General features: G+C 38.3%; 1 protein-coding gene and 1 non-coding gene across 4 annotated transcripts in view; one reads left to right on the top strand and one right to left on the bottom strand.

Annotated features, from left to right (window-relative positions):
* Positions 1-21,515, bottom strand: part of DNAH8 (dynein axonemal heavy chain 8) — a 332,681-nt gene that overhangs the window by 204,007 nt on the left and 107,159 nt on the right. For all 3 annotated transcript variants that reach the window (XM_010389720.2, XM_030929346.1, XM_010389721.2), the window contains 7 exons: positions 17,327-17,523; positions 16,670-16,796; positions 13,981-14,216; positions 11,775-11,879; positions 7,722-7,835; positions 5,509-5,571; positions 2,099-2,199 (listed from right to left, as the gene is read on the bottom strand). In XM_010389720.2, coding sequence (XP_010388022.2) covers positions 2,099-2,199; positions 5,509-5,571; positions 7,722-7,835; positions 11,775-11,879; positions 13,981-14,216; positions 16,670-16,796; positions 17,327-17,523 — 943 coding nt within the window. The remainder of the gene's footprint in view (positions 1-2,098; positions 2,200-5,508; positions 5,572-7,721; positions 7,836-11,774; positions 11,880-13,980; positions 14,217-16,669; positions 16,797-17,326; positions 17,524-21,515) is intronic.
* On the top strand, positions 17,962-18,054 carry LOC115897177. The gene has a single exon (XR_004057106.1). It is a non-coding gene; the product is annotated as a small nucleolar RNA SNORA8 (small nucleolar RNA).

Here is a 21,515-nt window from a genome sequence, read left to right as displayed (position 1 = left end):
ATCCATATTTACAACATGGATATGCTCCAGGTTCACACATGACAGCTGATGAGGAGTTAGTCTCATACCATGCTGGTCCCCATTTTGTATACATACATCTTCAAATCAGGATATTACAGAATAAAAGTTTGAGTTTACTCTGCTTAAATTCTTATTAAATCTTCTAATAAAAGTGCTTCTCCGCCAGACATGGTGACTCACGCCTGTAATCCCAGCACTTTGGGAGGCCAAAGCAGGTGGATCACCTAAGGTCAGGAGTTTGAGACCAACCTGACCAACACGATGAAACCCCGTTTCTACTAAAAATATAAAATTAACCAGGTATGGTGGCACATGCCTGTAATCCCAGCTACCTGGGAGGTTGAGGCAGGTGAATCGCTTGAATCCAGGAGGTGGAGGTTGCAGTGAGTTGAGATCACACCATTGCACTCCAGCCTGGGCAACAAGAGTGAAACTCCATCTCAAAAATAAAAATAAAAAAAAGTGCTTCTTGGCTGGGTGCGGGGGCTCACACCTGAAATTCCAACACATTGGGAGGCCAAGGTGGGAGGATCACTTGAGCCTCAAAGTTCAAGACCAGCCTGGGCAACATAAGGAGGCTCCTGTCTATATAAAAATTTTAAAAAATTAGCCAGTTCCAGTGGCATGCGCCTGTAATCCCCGCTACCTGGGAGGCTGAGGCAGGAGGATCACTTGAACTCCGGAAGTTGAGTGATTCCACCACTTCACTCCAGTACTAGCAACAGAGTGAGATCCTGTCTCAAAAAAAAAAAAACAGCTCCAAAGCTTTTCTCACCATTCTCACCATTGTGTAAATTATTCACAAAATTTAAAATATCAAAATGAAAATGGTCCATTGGTCCAGATGGTAAATGGTGATGATGATTTCTCTCGCTAGCCTGAGGGTGAACGCATTGGATCTCAGGTTGAGTGTGCATCACAATCACCTGGAGTGTGTAAAATGCAGATTTCCTAGGATCCAATCCCAGAGGCTCCAATTCAGTACATCAGAAATGAGGGCCAGACATCTGCAATTCTAACACAACTGGCTAATGGATTACATTTGGAGAGTAACTGCTTTAGAAAGAGAATACAAACCACCTACCCTAAATGGCTGAAGCATTCATTTCTCTTTAGAAAATTTCATGTCTATTTTCATGAAATTTTCATGCTGTGGCTTGAAGGAAGTCAGCATAAAGTTATTTTGTAAAGCCAAGACTCTAATGAGCTAATACTATCACTGTATTAATGTTGCTTCTAAGGAAAGCTATATTTCAAATTCTTTGAGAATATTCTAAAATTTGATTGAAATACACTTGTTTATATGTGTGATTTATAATCAATTAGCTTATTTGGCCTTCAATCTCAATAAATTCTATGTCTACTCAATGGGGAAGAGCATTTTACCATAAATGGAGTAAGAAGGCGAGGTGAGCCGGCACGGTGGCTCACGCCTGTAATCCCGGCACTTTGGGAGGCCGAGGTGGGTGGATCACGAGGTCAGGAGATCGAGACCATCCTGGCCAACACGGTGAAACCCCATCTCTACTAAAAATACAAAAAAATTAGCTGGGCATGGTGGCAGGCGCCTGTAATCCCAGCTACTCGGGAGGCTGAGGCAGGAGAATGGCATGAACTCAGGAGGAAGAGCTTGCAGTGAGCCGAGATCGCACCACTGCACTCCAGCCTGGGTGACAGAGCAATACTCTGTCTCAAAAAAAAAAAAAAAAAAAAAGAAGGCAAGGGGAGCCAGGAGGGTTATTCCTCTAAATAAACAAAAGTTACTCAAAATTGCAGTGCTTCTGCATAATCACTGACACTATGCAAAAACAGTCAAAGAAAAAGTAAAGCATAGGCTAAATATAGACCATGCATGCTCAAAATTTTAGCAACATATTTTCTACTCCCCTAAAACGTTTCTTTTGTTTATGAGACTGTGTGTCTGATTTGTCAGGAATAGCTAGAGTAAGGAGAATATTCAGTTGTGCTCCAAGCTGTGGTGTCCTCTGCATAATAAAGGATTTCATGGTGACATGATTCTTCTAATAGATAGTATTTAATTATTTGCATGTAATACTTGCTTATTTTCTAAACTCACCTGGTTTTTTGTAAAACCTCATAGTCAGTCACAGGCAATCCAAAAAGTTGTTCACCAGATGAATACGTAACAAATTTCCTCCACAGATCATCAAAATTGGCCTGTAACAAAGGTTTTTAAATTGTACTACAATATAATTAATTCAGTAGAATTAAAGCAGAATTTATTATCATTGGGATAAAAGCTAGGTTGAGGCTCATTAAGTAATATCTATAAAATAAGGATTTGTGAAGCAAATTTATACTGATACCAAGCTATCAGAGGAAAAGGTAAACACTTAGGAAAGTTAGATTTCAAGCATTCTAAAAGCACTCATTTTATATAAAATTATTTCTTCTTCTCCAGAAGGCCTACATTTCGAGTTCCCATAAGTACATCTAAAAGTAATAAAGCTGCATTTTAAAAACTCTACAATTCAGGATTTTTCAGTAATTTAGACTGGCCATCTCTATCCTCCCGGGTTCAAATGAGCAAAGTGTTAGTATAATCCATTCAGTCCTGTTTTCTCTACATGCAATGAAGAGTCTATAAAAAAGAAGATTCAATTTTAACACCATTTGAAATAATTCTAACCTCTTAACTCAGCAAAGTTAATGCACATGTCTTTTAATTTTTCCTTTTGAACTGGAATTTGAATATCCTATATTTGAGATGCTAAGTATTAGCAATGTTCAAAGCACAAATGCCAACAGAAGTAACCCATCTGTGAGGACATATGAGCACTCTGTGTAAGTGGCACAGCATATTCCCGAAAACCCTAAATTCCCAGCCCTGGAGAATATCCAGCATCAGACCTCACAAGGCTTAGACAAAAATACAGGTCTGACAGATAACGTTAGTATATTTTACAGGACCCAGATCGGGAAGGCACGAAGATACTGGGGGAACTCGAATGAACTCTTTGTTCCTAGAGGGCAAGGGCCATATTTTGTACTTTGTGTATTCCTTGGTGTTTGGCATGGTGGTTACTTGATAAATGTGCTGAAGAGTCCATGGAACTATGTGAACACTACGGAAGGATAAACAATAACACCAAAGTTAGAATGCATTAAAATAGTGGTGTTTAAAAACTTATCAATGTGTGAAGACTATAGATGGATGCCAATCACTCACCTCTTTTTTTCTTTCAGGTTCCAAGTAACATAAAAAGACCCACAACATAAAAAGACCCACAGCATCAGCTGAACAGGAATAAAGTATCAGCTTTGTCAACAGGCCAGCAGGGTGCCCAGGAACTCCCCAAAACACGTATAAATTTGCATGAGAGAGCACCATCAGGATCCAGGGCCCAATATAAGGCACCTCTACCTCCACAGATCCAGACTTTGGCGCCTGCTTTTTTTTCAGGGGGTTGGAGTACACCTCATTTTGAAAAGGGTTGTGTCTGCGAATCTGACCTCAAGTCACATATCCAGCGAGGTGCATGGCAAACAGCCTGTTTGGCTCACACCCCGAGGCACAGGCAGAACGGAAGGTACAGAAAGGCAAAAGATGTGCCCTACATTGTCTTTTTTTTTGAGATGGTTTTTTTGTTGTTGTTGTTGTTGTTGTTTTACTTCATTTTGTTCGTTTTTGTTTTTGTTTTTGTTTTTTTGAGATGGTGTCTTGCTCTGTTGCCCAGGCTGGAGTACAGTGGTGCAATCTCAGCTCACTGCAACCTCCACCTCCCAGGTTCAAGCAATTCTTCTGCCTCAGCCTTCTGAGTAGGCTGGGATTACAGGCACATGCCACAATGCCCAGCTACATTAGCAACCCCTGGGTAAAATCTTGGCACATAATGTCCCAGTTGCTGACTAATTAATTGGTTTACATCACATGCCTTAAATTTTCTCTGCAAATTTGAAAACAAGATCATCCGCTCAAACAAGCCCCAAAGCTACTCTTCCTACCACATTCCCTCCTTCGATACACAGTTCTACCTTCGTCTATATGCCCAAGTTGGAAAGCTTTAACTTTTTCCCTCAAATCAGGTTTCAAGTCTGTCAATTCTGCTTCATTAAGAAACTCGTGATCCATCCAACTTTCTTCATTCTACAGGTGTCACTTGCTTGGTCTCAATCTTTACAATGTCTTGCTTGTGCTACCAAAACTGCCCTCAGTTTCGTCTTCCTCTCTCCAAACCAGTCTCCACACTAGTACCACTAAAACTCTTTTAAAAACACAACTATTTTAAAAATTCAAGTATGATCGTATCACTCCCCGCTTAGAACCCTCCAACCCTCAAGATAGAATTCAGACTCCTTGTTATTGCCTACCGGGCCCTCCACTCGTGCCCGCTGCCCGCTCTGTCACCTCGTTCCTCATCACTATCCTCTTTAGTACTGCATCCCAAAGGGGCACTACCTACCCTACACTCCTTACATCTCCCCATATCGCCCTACTAGTTTCCTCTCTGCCGGGCCTTTGTATGAGCTGCAAATTCTGCCTAACTTTCTTTTTCCCCTCCTTCTTCCCCTGGCTAACTCTAACTAGTCCTAGATTCTTCCTCTTTCAGGAAGCCTTCTCCATCTGCCCCAACAGCCCATCTGTTTCCATTACAACAGTTTCCGTTACACAATTTCACATACCTAGGTCACAGCTCTCATTGCACTTGCAATTATCTCTCTAGCTTGCTGTCTCTCTATCAGATTTTAGCAGCTTAGAGGTAAGAACCACTTCTTAATCAAATTTCTCCTGAGCAAGTCACATAGTAGGCATCTGATCTTTTTTTTTTTTTTTTTTTTTTTTTGATTACTAAGAATGCAGATGGGAAAGGGGACATGAAAAGAAAGTAACCACACTATTCAGCCACTGTGGGAAACAGGAAAAAGAGCAGGAGCAAAGAACAGAATTGCTTGATGCTCCTGAGGAGCAAGTTCACATAAGAATCCATGAATTTTCAAAGTATTAATCCATGTGAATGTGTGAACTTTTTCTAGATGCGCTCAGCAATCTGAGTGTAGAAAAAGATGGTGAATGGTTGGCCTGATCCAATGAGTACTGTACAGGCAGAGGAGATAGGACAAAGAAGTGGGGAAATTTAAAGAGATGGATGCAAAAGGAAGACAAAATAATGAATACAGAGGGAAAACATTTGCCAATATTTAAAATATTATTTTGATAAATTCTACTATATTATGATTTGTTATTACTTTACATATCAAATGAAATGCTTAGAACTAAAATAAATTATATACTTAAGTTGAAAATCAGTCTTATTCTCTAAAAATACAGAGAGCTATTCTGTAGAGAGGAGCATGGAAAGAGACAGAGGAGTCAATTGCATCATTTAGCAGATTAGAATACAATTAAGGTCTGATGTACTTGAAACACAAACTTTTCCATTATAAAGTAAAACCTACATCTTTCCCAAAAATCATTTTTTAAAAAAATTACACATTGTCAATGTAACAAAAAAAATGTAGTTTCACCTGAAATATCTGTAGCCTGTTGCTAGCTTCTTGGGGTGGTATATTTGGAACCATGGGTCCTTCCTGTAAGGAATAATAGAATCTCCATTTTCATTCTGAATCATATGTATTTGTCAGTTTATTGGGTTTATCTATTATTTCCATTTAAATAACCAAGCATTATTTTTAATTTAAATGATTTAATTGTGTCCTGTACTTGAAGATTTTATTTATTTCTAACAGCTTTATTGAGATGGAATTCACATACTATACAATTCATTCATTTAAAGTGTACAAGTCAATGATTTTTAGTACATTCACAGCGTTGTGCAACCGTGACCACAGTCATTTAGAACATTTTCATCACTCCATCTTCCATTCATTTTTAAAGGACCTTGACACAGCTAATAAAAAATGTGACAAAATTACATTCTGTATGGAGTGTGTACCCCAAGGGCTCTGCCCAATTTCATTTCTGATTACAAATGATGATGCTGTGTTTGTGTATTAGAATAACTGATACAGAGTTCTGAGAACAGCCTCTTTTTACTAATTGTTCAGCCCAATATGGAAATAGGGACTCACGTAAGTTGAATATTTGGAAGAAGCAGAAAGCAGTGTCTGGTGGCTATGAACCAGAACACAGTTGCAAAATAATCCTCAAAAACAGTCCCCAAAATAAGTAAAGGCATAAAATAATTTACTCTATAGCAACAAATTAAAATAACAGGGGCTACTTCCAATGGAAAAATGAAGGCTATTAAGTATATTAACATAGTAAATCATGATACGATGGATATACTAAATAATAGACTAGATTCCCAATATAATAGTGTTTAAAAAATAAACTGAGGCACAATAATTTTTTTAAGTTTATCTGAGCACACAGCAATTCATCAATTGGGAAACTCCCAACTAGACTTGGTTCAGGGTCTCCACTGCAGAAGGCTTTTACAGAGTGAGCACAGAAGTAATACAAAGAAAACATTTTACTGGTTTCACTTATAAAGTTGTCTTCTTTCGTCTATCCTGCTGGAAAGTCCCCAGTTATATAATTACAGGCTTGTTTGCTGCTTCTGATTAGTTGAGCTGTTTCTAATATAGGCATTTATAAGAAATAGCACATTCAGATTTGCTTATGTCTGCAAATTGCGCAAGAGTAAGGTAACTTAAGATGCCTGACTGGCTATGTCTGTTCAGGGATTCTTTAGACCTGATCTCCATTTTAAATTTACTTTAACAATAGAATGAGGGGGCAAATCAACAGATATGTTTAGTACATGCTAAAAAAGAAAACAAAAGCATTACATAAGTGACTGGCTGTGTCTGTTCAGGGACTCTTCAGACCTGGTCTCCGTTTTAAACTTACTTTAACAATAGAAAGAGGGGGCAAATCAACAGATATGTTTAGCACATGTTTAAAAAAAAACATTATATAAGTAGCACCAAGGGCTTAAATCGTCTTATGAATACACATCCACTGCGACCACTAAAAGAAAGAATATTTCAGGGGAACATATTCAGTCTTGAGTTTAACTTCAAGGTCAACATTATTAGTCAGAATACCAGTTTGAGTAGCGTATGGGACTGACCCAGTAAGACATCTATTATTTATTCTCAGGGACCTTTTTGGTTCTCTAAGAGTTAGTGAGAATGCAAAATCAATGGCATATATCCTGGTATTAGGCGTTTATAGTTTCTCACAGCCTGCCAACAACCATATTACATTTTCTACCACGAGAATTCAGGACCCGAGAAAGGACAAAACCAGACCCTTTGTTCCTTCCACAATCTCCAAAGTTGTTGCTCCTTTTAACAGTAAAATCTGTTTTCTTTCTCTATAAAATTTGCTTAAAGCAAGCTTGCCCAACCCATGGCCCACAGGCCACACGAAGCCCAGGAGAGCTTTGAATGCAGCCCAACACGAATTCATAAACGTTCTTAAACAATATGAGATTTTTCTACAATTTTTAAAAGCTAATCAGCTATCGTTAGTGTTAGCGCATTTTATGTGTGGCCCAGAAAAATTCTTCTTCTTCCAATATGGCCAGGGAAGCCAAAAGATTGGACATCCCTGGTTTAAAGGATTAGCTATCCCCTTTTTCTGATAGCTGCAAATATGCAAATATAGCCACTTACATGCAACATACCTATTCCTCTGGGTTCATCACTTTCATTTCATATAAACATATCACAGAACATTTCAACATACAGCAAGAAAATACTTAAATTACCAACTCATATGCTTCTGCAAAGTTTATCACGTCCTCACGAAAAACTTCCACAGATTCCAGTAGATTGCTTTTAAACTTTGGCTGCACTTGAACTAGGTCCTCTTGTACAGAAACCTAGAATGAAAAAGAATATTCAACCTGAGAGTGAAAGTAACATTTTAAAAACAAAGATTACAATTCTATTCCAATAACTTTGTTATCTCACAGATATCCTATATGAACAAGGAAGTCTCTGTTTGCTTGTAATAAAATATATTAACAACTCAAATGTATCTATAGGAGACTCAAATCATTCTAGCCTGTGACTTAAGAGGCAAAGTCAATTTCTCTGTAACTGCTTCTAGTTGATCCAGGTCAGACCATTGCTGTGACCTGGAAGAGTTACTATTATTGGCACAGTCTGGGTCACATGTTGTCTGTGGGGCCAGGCCAAGACCTGGGATTAGCAATCTCTAATAAGTTCACATGCCTACAGTGGCCGGAGCAATTTTCTAAAAGAAAGTGATATTACTCTAGGTATTTAAAAAAATAGCAAATACCTTACACAATGGTCCTGAAAGACTCTGCTTAAACTTTCAATAATAACTGTCAGCACTTAAATAATGCTTGCTATCTGCCATGCTCTTTACATATGTTAACTCTTAATCTTCATAACAACCCTATGCAGAAAATTGTACTATGCTAATATGATTACCATTTTACAGATGAGAAAACTGAGGCACAGAGAGGCTAAGTAACTTCCCCAAAGTTCCAGCACCAGTATCAGGGCAAAGTCAAGATTCAAACCCTGGCTGTGTAGTTAGAGGGCCCCTGCTCTTAACTGCTCTTGACAATAGCAGCTATCTTTAGATTGGAACATATACTATCTCAAGTTTAATGGTGACTGTAGTATATAACAGTCTATCTCTGCTAAAGGCTGGGTTAGTGGGTTTAACACTAACCATTAAAGAGATAGAAGAACAACCTAAGTGAATCCTCTTTTTGTTTTGCTTTGTTTTGAGATGGTGTCTCACTCTATCGCCAGGCTGGAGACTGGAGTGCAGTGGCACAATCTCAGTTCACTGCAGTCTCAGCCTCTCAGGCTCAAGTGATCCTCCCACCTCAGCCTCCCAAATAGCCAGGACTACAGGTGTGTGCTGCCACGTCCAGCTAATTTTTGTATTTTTTGTAGAGACGAGGTTTTGTCATGTTGCCCAGGCTGGTCTGGAACTCCTGGACTCAAGTGATCCACCCATCTCAGCCTCCCAAAGTGCTGGGATTATAGGTGTGAGCCACCATGCTCAGCCATGAATCTTTTCCATTGAATAATAGCAGAAAATTGTGTTTCACTAAACCTCAACAGAGATTTCCAATTTCTTTGCTAAGACTCGCTCCTCTGACTAACTAGCAAGAGGAGTAAGCTATCGGTTAATATTGGATATGAATTTAAATAAACATGAGTTCTTTTATTTCATAAAAGTATTTTATGTACATTACCTCAAGTGAGCCTCACAGACACATAAAAAAACTAGCCTTCCTAAATGACTCCAAGAAGTTGAGAAACAAATGTTATTAACTTGCATAAAATCATCCAATTGACTGGTAATAGAGCTACAGTCACAAGCCGTGACCTCAACTTCAGTTTTGTGTCTCCTTGCTGTTGTGTCTTGCTTCAGTATAATTAAAGAATGTAGGTCATCCCTTGGAGTTCTTTTTTTTTTGAGATGGAGTCTCACTCTGTCACCCAGGCTGGAGTGCAGTGGTGTGATCTCAGCTCACTGCAAGCTCTGCCTCTCAGGTTCATGCCATTCTCCTGCCTCAGCCTCCCAAGTACCTGGGACTACAGGTGCCCGCCACCATGCTCGGCTGATTTTTCTGTATTTTTAGTAGAGAGGGGGTTTCACCATGTTAACCAGCATGGTCTCGATCTCCTGAACTTGTGATCCACCCACCTTGGCCTCCCAAAGTGCTGGGATTACAGGCATGAGCCACCATGCCCAGCCCCTTGGAGTTAAGTTTTAATGTCTAACTTTTGGTGTATAAATGTTTATCAACTTCAAAAACGCTTAGAGAAAGTTATAGCTATCAAGTTCTACATTAAAAGAAAAAAAACCTCAAATCAGTAACCTCAACTTTGCAAATTAAACAAAGAAGAACAAATTAAACCCAGAGCAAGAAGAAGAAAAGAAATGATAAAAACTGGAGCACAAATAAATAGTAGAGAGAATAGAAAAATAATAGACAAAATCAACAAACCAAAGTTTTTTATTTGAAAAGACTGACAAAATTGACTACCTTTACCTAGACTAAGTAAGAATAAAAGAGAGAAGATGCAAATTACTAAAATTAGGAATGAAAAAAGGGACATCACTACCAGCCTAACAGAAATAGAAAGGACTATAAAGACACAATCAGCAGAGTGAACAGGCAACCTAGAAATGGGAGGGAAAATGAAGAGTTGTTGTTTAAACAGAGTTTCAGTTTTGCAGGATTTTTTGCAAGTTCTAGAGATCGGTTGCACAACAATGTGAATATACTTAACACTACTAAAATGGTTAAGAAGGTAAATTTTATGTTACGTGCATTTTACCACTATTTTCTTTTTAAAGCTTAGCACAAAGCTACCATAATCAAGACAGTGTGGTGCTGGCATAAGAATAGACATATAGATAAAAAGAATAGAATTGAGAGTCTGAAATAAACCCTCACATCTATGATCAATTGATTTTCAGCAAGGCTACCAAGACAATTTGCTGGTGAAAGGATAGTTTTTTTCAGCAAACAATGTTGAGGCAACTGGATTATCTACATGCTTTTATATGAAGTCCAACCCCTAACTTATACCATATGCACAAATTTAACTCAAAACGTATCAGAAACCAAAATTTAAGTGCTAAAGTTATAAAACTCTCATAAGAAAACATGGAAGTAAATCTTCATAACTCTAGATTGGGCAATGGTTTTCCAGAGAACATACCAAAAACACTACCACCACCAACAATAAAAAGATGAACTAGACTTCATCAAAGTACAAAACTTTGTGCATCAAAAGACACCATCAATAAAGTGAAAAGATAACCCACAGAAGAGAAAATATTTGCAAATCACATGTCTGATAAGAAACTTGTATCCATAATATATAAAGAATTCTTACCACTCACAAATAAAAAGACAACAAAATTTTTAAAAATCAAGCCAAGGATTTCAATTCACATTTCTTCAAATAAGATATACAAATGACCAATAAAATGGCCACATGAAAACATGCTCTATCGCATTCGGCATTAGGAAAATGAAGTCCTCGCACATGAACAATATGGATGAACTTTGAAAAATTATGTTAGGTGAAAGAATCAAGTTACAAAAGACCACATGTTACATGATTTAGTCTACATTAAATGTCCAGAAAAGGAAAATCCACAGAAACAGAAAGTAGATTAGTGGTTGCCAAAGGCTGGGGCAAGAGAGAGAATCAGGAGTGATTGCCAATGGGCATGGGATTTCTTTTGGGGGGTGATGTTTTAAAATTAGATAATGATGGTGGTTAAGCAATGATGTGAATATACTAAAAAACACTGAATTGTATGCTTTAAAATGGCAAACTTTATGGTATGTGTATTCTGTCTTAATAAAGTCATTAAACTAATTTACAGTCTCACATTGCTTGATGATGGTAATAGGCTGAGAAATGCGTCATTAGGTGATTTTGTCATTGTGTGAACATCATTGAGTGTACTTACACAAACCTAGATGGGATAGCTTACTGCACACCTAGGCTATATGGTATGGCCTACTGCTCCAAGGCTACAAACCTCTACAGCATGTTACTATACTGAATGCTGAAGGCAATTCTAGACACTGGTAAGCATTTGTATATCTAAACATAGAAAAGGATCAGTAAAAATATGGTATTATAATCTTGCGAGATCACCGTTGCATATGCAGTCTGTTGTTGACTGAAACATTGTTACGTGGCACACGACTGTATATTAAGCTTTAAAAAGGTATAAAATACCTTTTTTTTCTGGAGATAGTGACTTAAGAAAAAAATAATGTAATTAAATTCATACTTACAGCTTTGCTCTGCAATTTGTTGAAAGAGTATCTTAAGGTATCAACTGCTTCTGATTCTTCTTTGGTTACTTCAACTTCAAATCTGTTTAAAATAGCATAGGCTTCCTATAGGATGAAGGTGGAGTTTAGAAATATCACAAGGGAAAGCCATTGCCAAATCATTTAGATGCCTTCTAGAAACACATTCCTATGTCTTAGAAGAAGACGGCATGTTCTAGAAAAGTGGTTTCCAAAATTAAAAGTGTATAAAAAGCACCTTTCGTTTCTGACTACCAGATACTAACTCTGGATCATGGGCTCTGAAATCTGCATTTAATAAGCACCTAGGTGATTCTGATGGAGATGTATATGTCTCTTTTTTTCCTCTTTGACCCTGTGTCAACACCACATAAGATACAGACTGTATTAAAATAGGGGTTGACGGGGCCGGGCGCGGTGGCTCAAGCCTGTAATCCTAGCACTTTGGGAGGCCAAGACGGGTGGATCACGAGGTCAGGAGATCGAGACCATCCTGGCTAACACGGTGAAACCCTGTCTCTACTAAAAAAAATACAAAAAACTAGCCGGGTGAGGTGGCAGGCACCTGTAGTCCCAGCTACTCGGGAGGCTGAGGCAGGAGAATGGCGTAAACCCGGGAGGCGGAGCTTGCAGTGAGCTGAGATCCGGCCACTGCACTCCAGCCTGGGCGACAGAGCGAGACTCCGTCTCAAAAAAATAAAATAAAATAAAATAAAATAGGGGTTGACTATACAAGGAATGGAATGAAATGACGTGGGAGATACTCCAAAGAAAAGAAACTTGAATGATCCAGGGTCCAAGGGATGTCCAGTAATTGTCTTCATCAAAAAAAAAAAAAAAAAACCAGTATGGTAAAGAATTAAGCTTCTGCAGTCAGGGAAAAATTGATATAACAATTTATTATATCTTTAAGTCTGGCTGGTCAGCATCCAAAATCCCCAAATACCAACATTTTTTTAAAGCAGTAAAAGTATAAAGTTCATTAGCTACCAAAGAGTATAAACTCTCAATGGGTTCAAGAAAGCATAAAACAGTCATAAATATTGGGTACCATAAGGAGGTAGTGGTGGTGTCAGTTCCCCAGATACTGCAGGCAATGGGGCAGTGCATTGTTTATAGACAACAAAACTATAATAAAAAGAATCAAAAGCCTGATTTTTATCACCATGTATCAGAAATTCCAAATAATATTAGTTCTAAAACATTCTAAATATGAGTAATAGACAAACTCACCAAGGCTGTCCAAGTCCTGATCCCCAAAGTCTGTAATATACTACCTTACATGACAAAAGGGACTCTGCAGATATGATTATGTTAAGGAGCTTGCTATGGGGAGATTACCCTGGGTTAACTAGGTGAGTCCGATGTAATCACAAAAGTCCACATAAGAGAAAGAGTGTGGCAGGAAAGTAGGTGTGAGAGAAGACACAATGACAGAAATGGGGGTAGAAGTGATGGCATCACTGGAAGGGAACCATGAGCCAAGGCACATGGGCAGCCCCTAAAAGCTGGAAAAAGGAAGGAATGGATTCTCCCCTAGAGCCTCCAGGAGCAACATGGCCCTGCTGACATCTTGATGTTAGCCCCATTAGACCCATTTTTGTACTTCTGATGTCTAGAACTGCAAAATAAACAATCTATGTTGTTTTAAGCCATTAAGTTGGTGGTGATTTGTTATAGCAGCAATAGGAAACTCATATTGTTTCCTAAAAACATCTTTCATTGATCTAAGTTCCAGCAGTTTACTATGGAGCCTGAGGGAACTGTTTCCGCCATAATGCCTGTGGTACACCACCGGTCATGAGTGAGACCTATAATTGGTTTCTAAGGCAAGCCAAAGATATTGGGAGAACTTGCCTAACATGTTGGGATTGACATGACAAGGGGCAATTATTTCTTTCCATAAAATGTTGGTGCCAGTATCAAAAATTAAACACTACCTACCCCAGTATAGCATTATTAATATATTAATATTCCTTTGTACCACAACAATGTCTTTTGTATACTGTTCACTGTTGATAATTGCCAAAATTCTCCTAAAGACATCAACATCAGAGACTAGAAATAGGCAGACTGTGTTACATAATAGATGAATATGTTAAAGAACCACTTTCTTAGTGTGTCTCTATTTATTTTTTTTTTAAAAAAAAAAGCATTCCAAGAAAAAAAAATGCAATCCATTTCTTACTTCAATTGGTCCCAAAGTCATGTCCATTTGAATTTCATTATCACGTATGCAAGACAAGGCTTCCATTGCAAATCTGACATCATCTAAATCACGAATAGGTCTAGATAACTTTTTCAAGTATTCATTAATAAATGCTATCATGTCTGACATTTTATTTTTGTATTCTTCATTCAGATATCGACAGAGTAACATCTTCCATGCCTTGGCCTCGATGGATAAGGCCAATTTCATTGGCTCTGATGAAGACAAGAAGAGATTAAATTAGAATATAACTGGCATTCTGAAACTATAAGGGCATCTATAACTCCTCTGTCCAATTCAGTAGTCACTAACTACATGTGGCTTTTGAACACTTGAAATGTGGTTAGTATGAATTACATGTGCTCTAAGGTTACTAGATTTTGGAGACTTAATTCCTGTCCCCACAAAGCATGTATCCCCGTGGAGATGTGCATGAGTTTGACACCACAGCCCATGGGGGAGCATTTCTGAAATTAGTTCTATCACTGTTCTGTGTGACCTTTGCACTTCTTCTGACCATCCCATTAGTGGCCCTCATTCATTTCCGCATTTTTCTCGAGGGATCCGATGAGGTGGAGTGAAATTTATTGTTTTGTCTATCAAGCCGTGACGTCACAGGTTCCTTGCTTTTCTACTCCCCACATCATCCACATGGTCAGAGTATCTGTCTACCCTGACCCTGTACCCTGGACCTAGCCAGTTGCCCCAGGTCAACATGACCTATATTATAGACCAATCAGAGTCCTTTCTAGAGCATTTGAAATGAGGCTTGAGGAGGAGCCACATAGTCTGGGAAGCAGAAAAAATTCATGCACAGAGGGAAGAAGAAACGAGAGGCAGAGAGAAAGAACTTCCTCAGCTTCCTATACTGTCCCTGCTTCTGGTCCATTCTGAAGGCTCAGTTGCACTTTGGATTCTGGGATAAACCTTTTCTCCCTTAACATAGCTCAAATGTGTTTCTGTTCTTGAAAACAAAACAGCTCTAACTAGTCAACTCTGCCTTATCAATCCTTCCCCTTTTACCTCTCAGTACTCCTACACCCCCCAATTCTGTCAAGCTTGAAACACAGCTGCTCCACTCTTACCTTCCAGCCATTAAATTTAGAGGCCTGTGGCGCTGAGGAGACAGCGTGGCCTGAGAACAACCATGCAGCCAGCCTGGTGATTGAGGCTGTGAGACCATATCTCATGAAGTCCCCTGGGGGGACCTTTCTCCTTAGGCCTTAGGGATTCACTCCACCCTCCCCTTTCTTTATAACTACCATCACCTCTCCCATTTTTAGATTCCACTCTCCAAAAACAGGCCCCCCAGCCCATTCTATCAGTATACTACAGTTGCTTTTTGTACTGTGGAGCATAGTGCTAACCAATATGAGGAGACAAATGTGAACTTTTAAAAAATAATAGTGTACAGTTTCCAAAACGCTACAGAAGTTCTTGTAATTATGCCACTGATGCATAGTTTCTGATTTCCAGATAAATAATCCCCCTCAAGTACTTGTAATCCTTTGGTACTTTTCTTCCTCAGAGAATCACAAGTACTTTCTTGGCAGATACAATAATAATATTTAATATTTATTCAACATCAATCATATGCCAGGTACTATGCTAAGCATCTTATATAAAGCATTTTGTGAGGTGAATACCATCATTTTCATCAGCAGAGGAAATGGAGGTTAAAGAGGTCAAGTTACCCAAGTGGTCAAATTCAAGAGCCACAGTTACATTAGTTTCTTGATAACAGACCGGAAAATCTACTTAAGGTAGCTAATGGATATAAAATACCTCATTCAAATACTGTCTGAGAACAAAATCTTCCCACAAACTTAGGATAAGACTGATTGTTATGTAACCACGGTAACAATGAGCCACCACAACCAGCTTTAAACCCAAACCATAGAGCAAGTCAACATCAGTTCTCACATGTGTGCAACCCAATCAGTGTCAGGCCCTTTCTTCTGAATGTCAACTAGTCAAGAAAGACTTACTCCAATAAACCCACCTCTGAGTGCCAACCAGCCTACAACAGTCTCACTGAGTAAACATCCTTATAGAGATGATGTCAACCTATCTACGTCTACAGTCCTTCAACTCCATGCTGCCCAGACATCCTGTATGAGACGAGCAGTCTGCCCTGCCAGGTACACTGTGCCTGACCAGTACAGCTCTCTGTCACTACAGCAAGCAATAAGTCATCTTCGTATTTCAAACATTAATGATTGTCTCATCATCCTTTGATACTCTAATCCCAAATGGATCAACTTCTTGGCAGACTTCAAACTGTTTGATTCCCATCTTATGTATACAAGCCCCTCCTCGCAGTAACCGAAAAGAGAGTTTCACCTATAGTTTTAGCTGTTTGACTGCCAGTGGAGGAATCGGCCTGTATAGTGTGTCTATGGATGTGTGTATAAAGAATATCAATGGCCCAGAACTATTTAACATTCATATTAGGTTGGTGCAAAAATAATTGCAGTTTTGCCATTACTTTTAATGGTATAATAATATTATAATATATCTTGGTATAATACTATTATTATACCTTGGTATATTACTATATCTTCGTATAATACTATTGTACCAAGATAGCTTAATAATTGCTTGCTAAATAAAGTAATGCTTCATGTGAAAGTACAGATACTTTCCATAATAAATATTTTTAAAATACCTGTATGTAATTCAAGTGCTCCTACAACAATAATAGGCTTCAACTCATCAATCTCCTGTTCAAAAGTAGCATAGCGTAGAATTTCTGATCTGATTTCAGTCAGAGAGGGGTTGTTAGCCAAAAATCCCTGTGGTAAGAAATAGTCAATATTTTCTTTAATTTTTTAACAATATAAATCTTACCATAGTTACATTAGAAAATTGCATTTGCTCATACACTTTTACACTTGCGTGTGCAATGGTGCCAGTGGCTGGGTAAGAAATGGGGTGTCCACCGGGAGGCAAGGAATTTCACCGTCTGCCGGGCATGGTTATTCAGAGTTCTAAAGTTCCCTTGACTCTCTTACTGAAATACAGCTGGGTCTACAGAAGTGTGACGCACCCTTGAATACCTGGCCTCTAGTCAGTGGTGGCACATAATTGGTACTCAATTGTTGAAGGAAATTGAACAAAATTTGTCTGAGCCTCAGTAATATCAACTGCCTCAGTGTGTCCATGTGAAAATTACATGAGCTAGAAGGTGACAGGTGCTTGGTATTTATAGATTCTTGGCCTCTGCTCATGAGTTCCTGTCATTTTCCCTGATATTTTCCTGGTCTACCCTCAAGAGTTAGAGACAAACAAAACCCAAACGACATCACAAGTAGCGGAAAGACACCTTCACTTTCACATCGCGGTTGTCTGTCCAGAGAGTCTTGTACTTCTGAAAGTCCTGCAGGGCCTCATGAGCCGCCTTTCTCAGGGAATTTACAGAGGAAGAAAGGAGCAGGACCAACTTAGAAATATCCTTGTGCTCCGCTACCCCCGGGTAAAAATTCTTCAGCTTCCTTGCAGGGATAACTTCTTCAAAAGACCCTGAAAACAGATGTTTTTACACTATAAATAACTTCTATATTCAACTTTAAATATTATCAGTTTTAATATTTCTGATTCTTTTTCAAACTCTATTTTCTTAAAGACTCTCCCTCCAAGAAACGAAGAGCTATTTCGAGTAATTAAGAGCTATTCTCTTGCTATCTTCATGGATTCTCATTAAACTATGGTGTCAGATTTTGGGCTCTAGATTTCTTTAATGTAGAAGAACTGTTATTCAGAGCAGATAAATGAAAGACACTGGTTAAAACCCCCCAAAATGTTAACGTCCTTTAAGAAAAGGTTAAAAGCATTGGAATTTCCACCCTGAGGAATAGCACAGTGGTTCAACGACAGACATTAAGTTTATTACCCAAATGACCTTGGGCCAAGTATTTAGTCTTCGTGGATGTAATCGTGAGAATTAAATGAGACAACCTCTGCTGGGGTGTTTAAACGTCAACGCCGCAGATATTCAGCATCTGGCATCTTGGCTTCCTGCTTATTAAACCTGGTATTTCTACTGATACAGTATTTGTGTAGTTTTCTTAGACTGTTCAGTTTGATACAGTCTTCAATAGTCACCAATGCTTTTATTTTTCTAGGGTGTCAAATTGAAAACTAGGCAGATCTACCTACTCTAAAAAGGACCCTAAAATAAACTGGTTGAAGAAATTAGATCCCAAAGACTCTCGGTGGAGAATTTCAAAGTTTTTGTCATTATATGCAATTCGAATAGAGATAAAAGAAGCCAAAATAAAAGAATTGTGGCCAGGCTGACAGGAGAAATGTGGACTAAGCATCAGTTCTAATAATGAGGGCTAACTTGAACATACATCTTTTGAAGATAAATTTTGACTCCAGCTGGCTGGGGACCGTGGCTCTTGCCTGGAATCCCAGCACTTTGGGAAGCCGAGGCGGGGAGATCATTTGAGTCCAGGAGTTCACAACTAGCCGGGGCAACATGGCAAAACCGTATCTCAACAATAATACAAAAATTAGCTAAGCATGGTGGCACATGCTGGTAGTCCCATCTACTCGGAGGCTGAAAGGGGAGGATTGCTTCAGCCAAGAAGGCAGAGGCTGCAGTGAGCACAGGCTGCACCACATCACTCCAGCCTGGGCAACAGAGTGGGACCCCATCTCTAAATAAATAAAACCAAGTAGTGGTAAGTCCTCCAGCTTTGTTCTTTTTCAAAATTTTTTGGCCATTGTAGGTCCTTTGAATTCCCCTATTGTCTGTTCAAACTTTAGGATCAACTTATCAACTTCTGCAACAAAAAAAAGCCTTCTGGGATTTTGATAGAGATTGCATAAAATCCATAGATCAATTTGGGGAGAACTGCCAGATTAATAATATTGGATCTTCCAACCCATGAACATGATGTATTTCTTCATGGTATAACTTTCAGCAATGTTTTGCAGTTTCAGTGTACAGACCTTATACTTGTGTTAAATGTATTTTATTCTTCCTTCCTTTTGTGCATTCAATTGTTTTATTTCATTTTCAGATGGTTCATTGCTAATATTTAGAAATATAGTTGATATCTGTATATTGATCTTGTATCCTGCAGTCTTACTGTCTTACTGAATTCATTTATTAGTTCTAATAGTTTTGTGTGTGTGTGTATGAGCATTGATTCCTTAGGTTATTTTTACATACAAGATCATGTCATCTGCTAATAAAGACAGTTTAACCTTTTCCCTTCCAATCTGTGTATCTTCAATTTAGTTCACTTATCTTAATCCACTTGATAGAACCTACACTATAATGTTGAGTAGAGGTGGTGAGAGCTAGTATTCTTGACTTGTTCCTAATCTTAGGGGGAAACAATTCAGGCTTTCAATGTTAGATATGATGCCTTTTATAAGGCTGAAGAAGTTTAATTCTATTCCCAGATTGTTGAGCATGTTTATCATGAAAGGGTGTTGGATTTTGTCAAATATTTTTTCTATGTCTATTGAGATGATCATGAGTTTTTGCCCTTTATTCCATTCATATGGTATATTTTAGGATGTTAAACCAACCTTGCTTTTGTGGAATAAACCTCATTTGGTCACACTATACAACCCTTTTCCTATACTGTTGGGTTCAGTTGGCTAACATTTTATTAAGGACTTCAGCACGGTCATTTAAATTTAAAGCTCCTTTAAAGATGTTTTTAAATATAAAGAAGTCTAATTTAAACATCTTTTCTTCTATGGTTTGAGCTTCATATGTCTTGAGAATCCTTCCCCACCCGGGTGTTTTAAATATATTGCGCTGTTTTATTCTAAAAGTGTTGTAAAATAGATGGAATAGTGTTACAGGATATAGAATCGTGGGTATGATGTGTATCTAATTTAAGATACTACTGAGGCCGGGCGCGGTGGCTCAAGCCTCTAATCCCAGCACTTTGGGAGGCTGAGACGGGCGGATCACAAGGTCAGGAGATTGAGACCATCCTGGCTAAAACGGTGAAACCCCATCTCTACTAAAAAACACAAAAAACTAGCCAGGCGAGGTGGCGGGAGCCTGTAGTCCCAGCTACTTGGGAGGCTGAGGCAGGAGAATGGCGTGAACCCGGGAGGCGGAGCTTGCAGTGAGCCGAGATCGTCTCACTGCACTCCAGCCTGGGCGACAGAGCGAGACTCCATCTCAAAAAAAAAAGATACTACTGAAAGTTTTTCCATATGGAAGCAAATCCTTAGCCACATTTATTAAACAGTACATTCTTTCTCCACTGATTCATAAATCCACCTATATCATATATTTTCATATATACTAGTATTTCTGCACCCTCTCTCCTGTTCTGCTGTATGTTATCTATCTTTGGATCATTAAAAGGCTGTCCTTCTTAGCCTGGCTTTGTAATACTCCTAGGTATTTGGCAGGGTAAGAACCCCTACCTTGCTTTTCTTCACCATCAATTTTTCTTGGCTATTTTTAACTCTTTTCACTTCCATATAATTTTACAATCAAATTTATAAATCAAGTTGACAACAGAAAAAAATATATTGTGATTTCTTTGGAAATGCATTGAATGTATAGATTAATCAAAGAATTGACTTCTTCATGATGTGGACTTATTCTTGTCTTCCATTATCTCATTCAGTAATATCTTCTCCAAAAATGCTGTGCAAATATTTTTTTACATTTATTTGTTAAAGACCTTATGGTTTGTGGCTAATAAAAAAATATATGCTTCTACTATATATTAATTGTGTTACTGGTAAATGTAGAAATACTGGGGGTTTTGTATGTTGATGTTTTATACATAAACATTTCTGAACTTATTGGTTGTAACAATTATTTCTAGATTTCCTGGATTTTCTATGTATAATCTTTAAATAAGGACAATCTCAGTCTTCCTCTCCAACTCTTCTCGTTTTTTCTTGTCTTATTTCATAATGAAGATCTCTAGTAAACTATCAAATAAAAATGATAATAGTGGGCTTCCTTCTTTATTCTTCATTTTATTAGGAATGCAATACTTCTAAATATTTTTACAGATGACATTATTGGAAAATCCATTTTATTCCTGGTTTGCTAAGAAGCTGTATTTATGTCTGTGTGTGGCTAAGTGAAATATACTTACAGAAACATATATAAAACACAAGAAATAAAATGTATATTAAAGAAGAAGAAAAAATGAATTCCAATGTACTCACCAACAAGTTAAGAACAGAATGTTACCAATAGACTAGTCCTCTCTAGGCACCTCTCTAATCCCATTCCCTTCCCTTACTCCCAGAGGCAACCATTATCCTGATTTTCTTTGAAGATAAACTTTACAATAAATCAACATGCTTATCCCTAAACAATTTTTAAAAACTGAGCAGTAAGCACAAAACTAGCTGTAAAGGAAAGAACATTAATTGTTCATGTGAGATGAAGGCTCCTACAAGAAAAGAGACTCTGGGACTAGTCTGGCTTCATCTTTTCTACAAGTTTACAAAAGCCCTTTGTGGGGGAAGCTATGGGGCAGGATATAAATGAGTCCTAGAAAATATAT

The sequence above is a fragment of the Rhinopithecus roxellana genome, chromosome 4 (assembly GCF_007565055.1).
Source record: "Rhinopithecus roxellana isolate Shanxi Qingling chromosome 4, ASM756505v1, whole genome shotgun sequence".
Classification (NCBI taxonomy): domain Eukaryota; kingdom Metazoa; phylum Chordata; class Mammalia; order Primates; family Cercopithecidae; genus Rhinopithecus; species Rhinopithecus roxellana.
The sequence above is the reverse complement of the archived record's forward strand: the minus strand, read 5'-3'. Positions and strand labels throughout refer to the sequence as shown.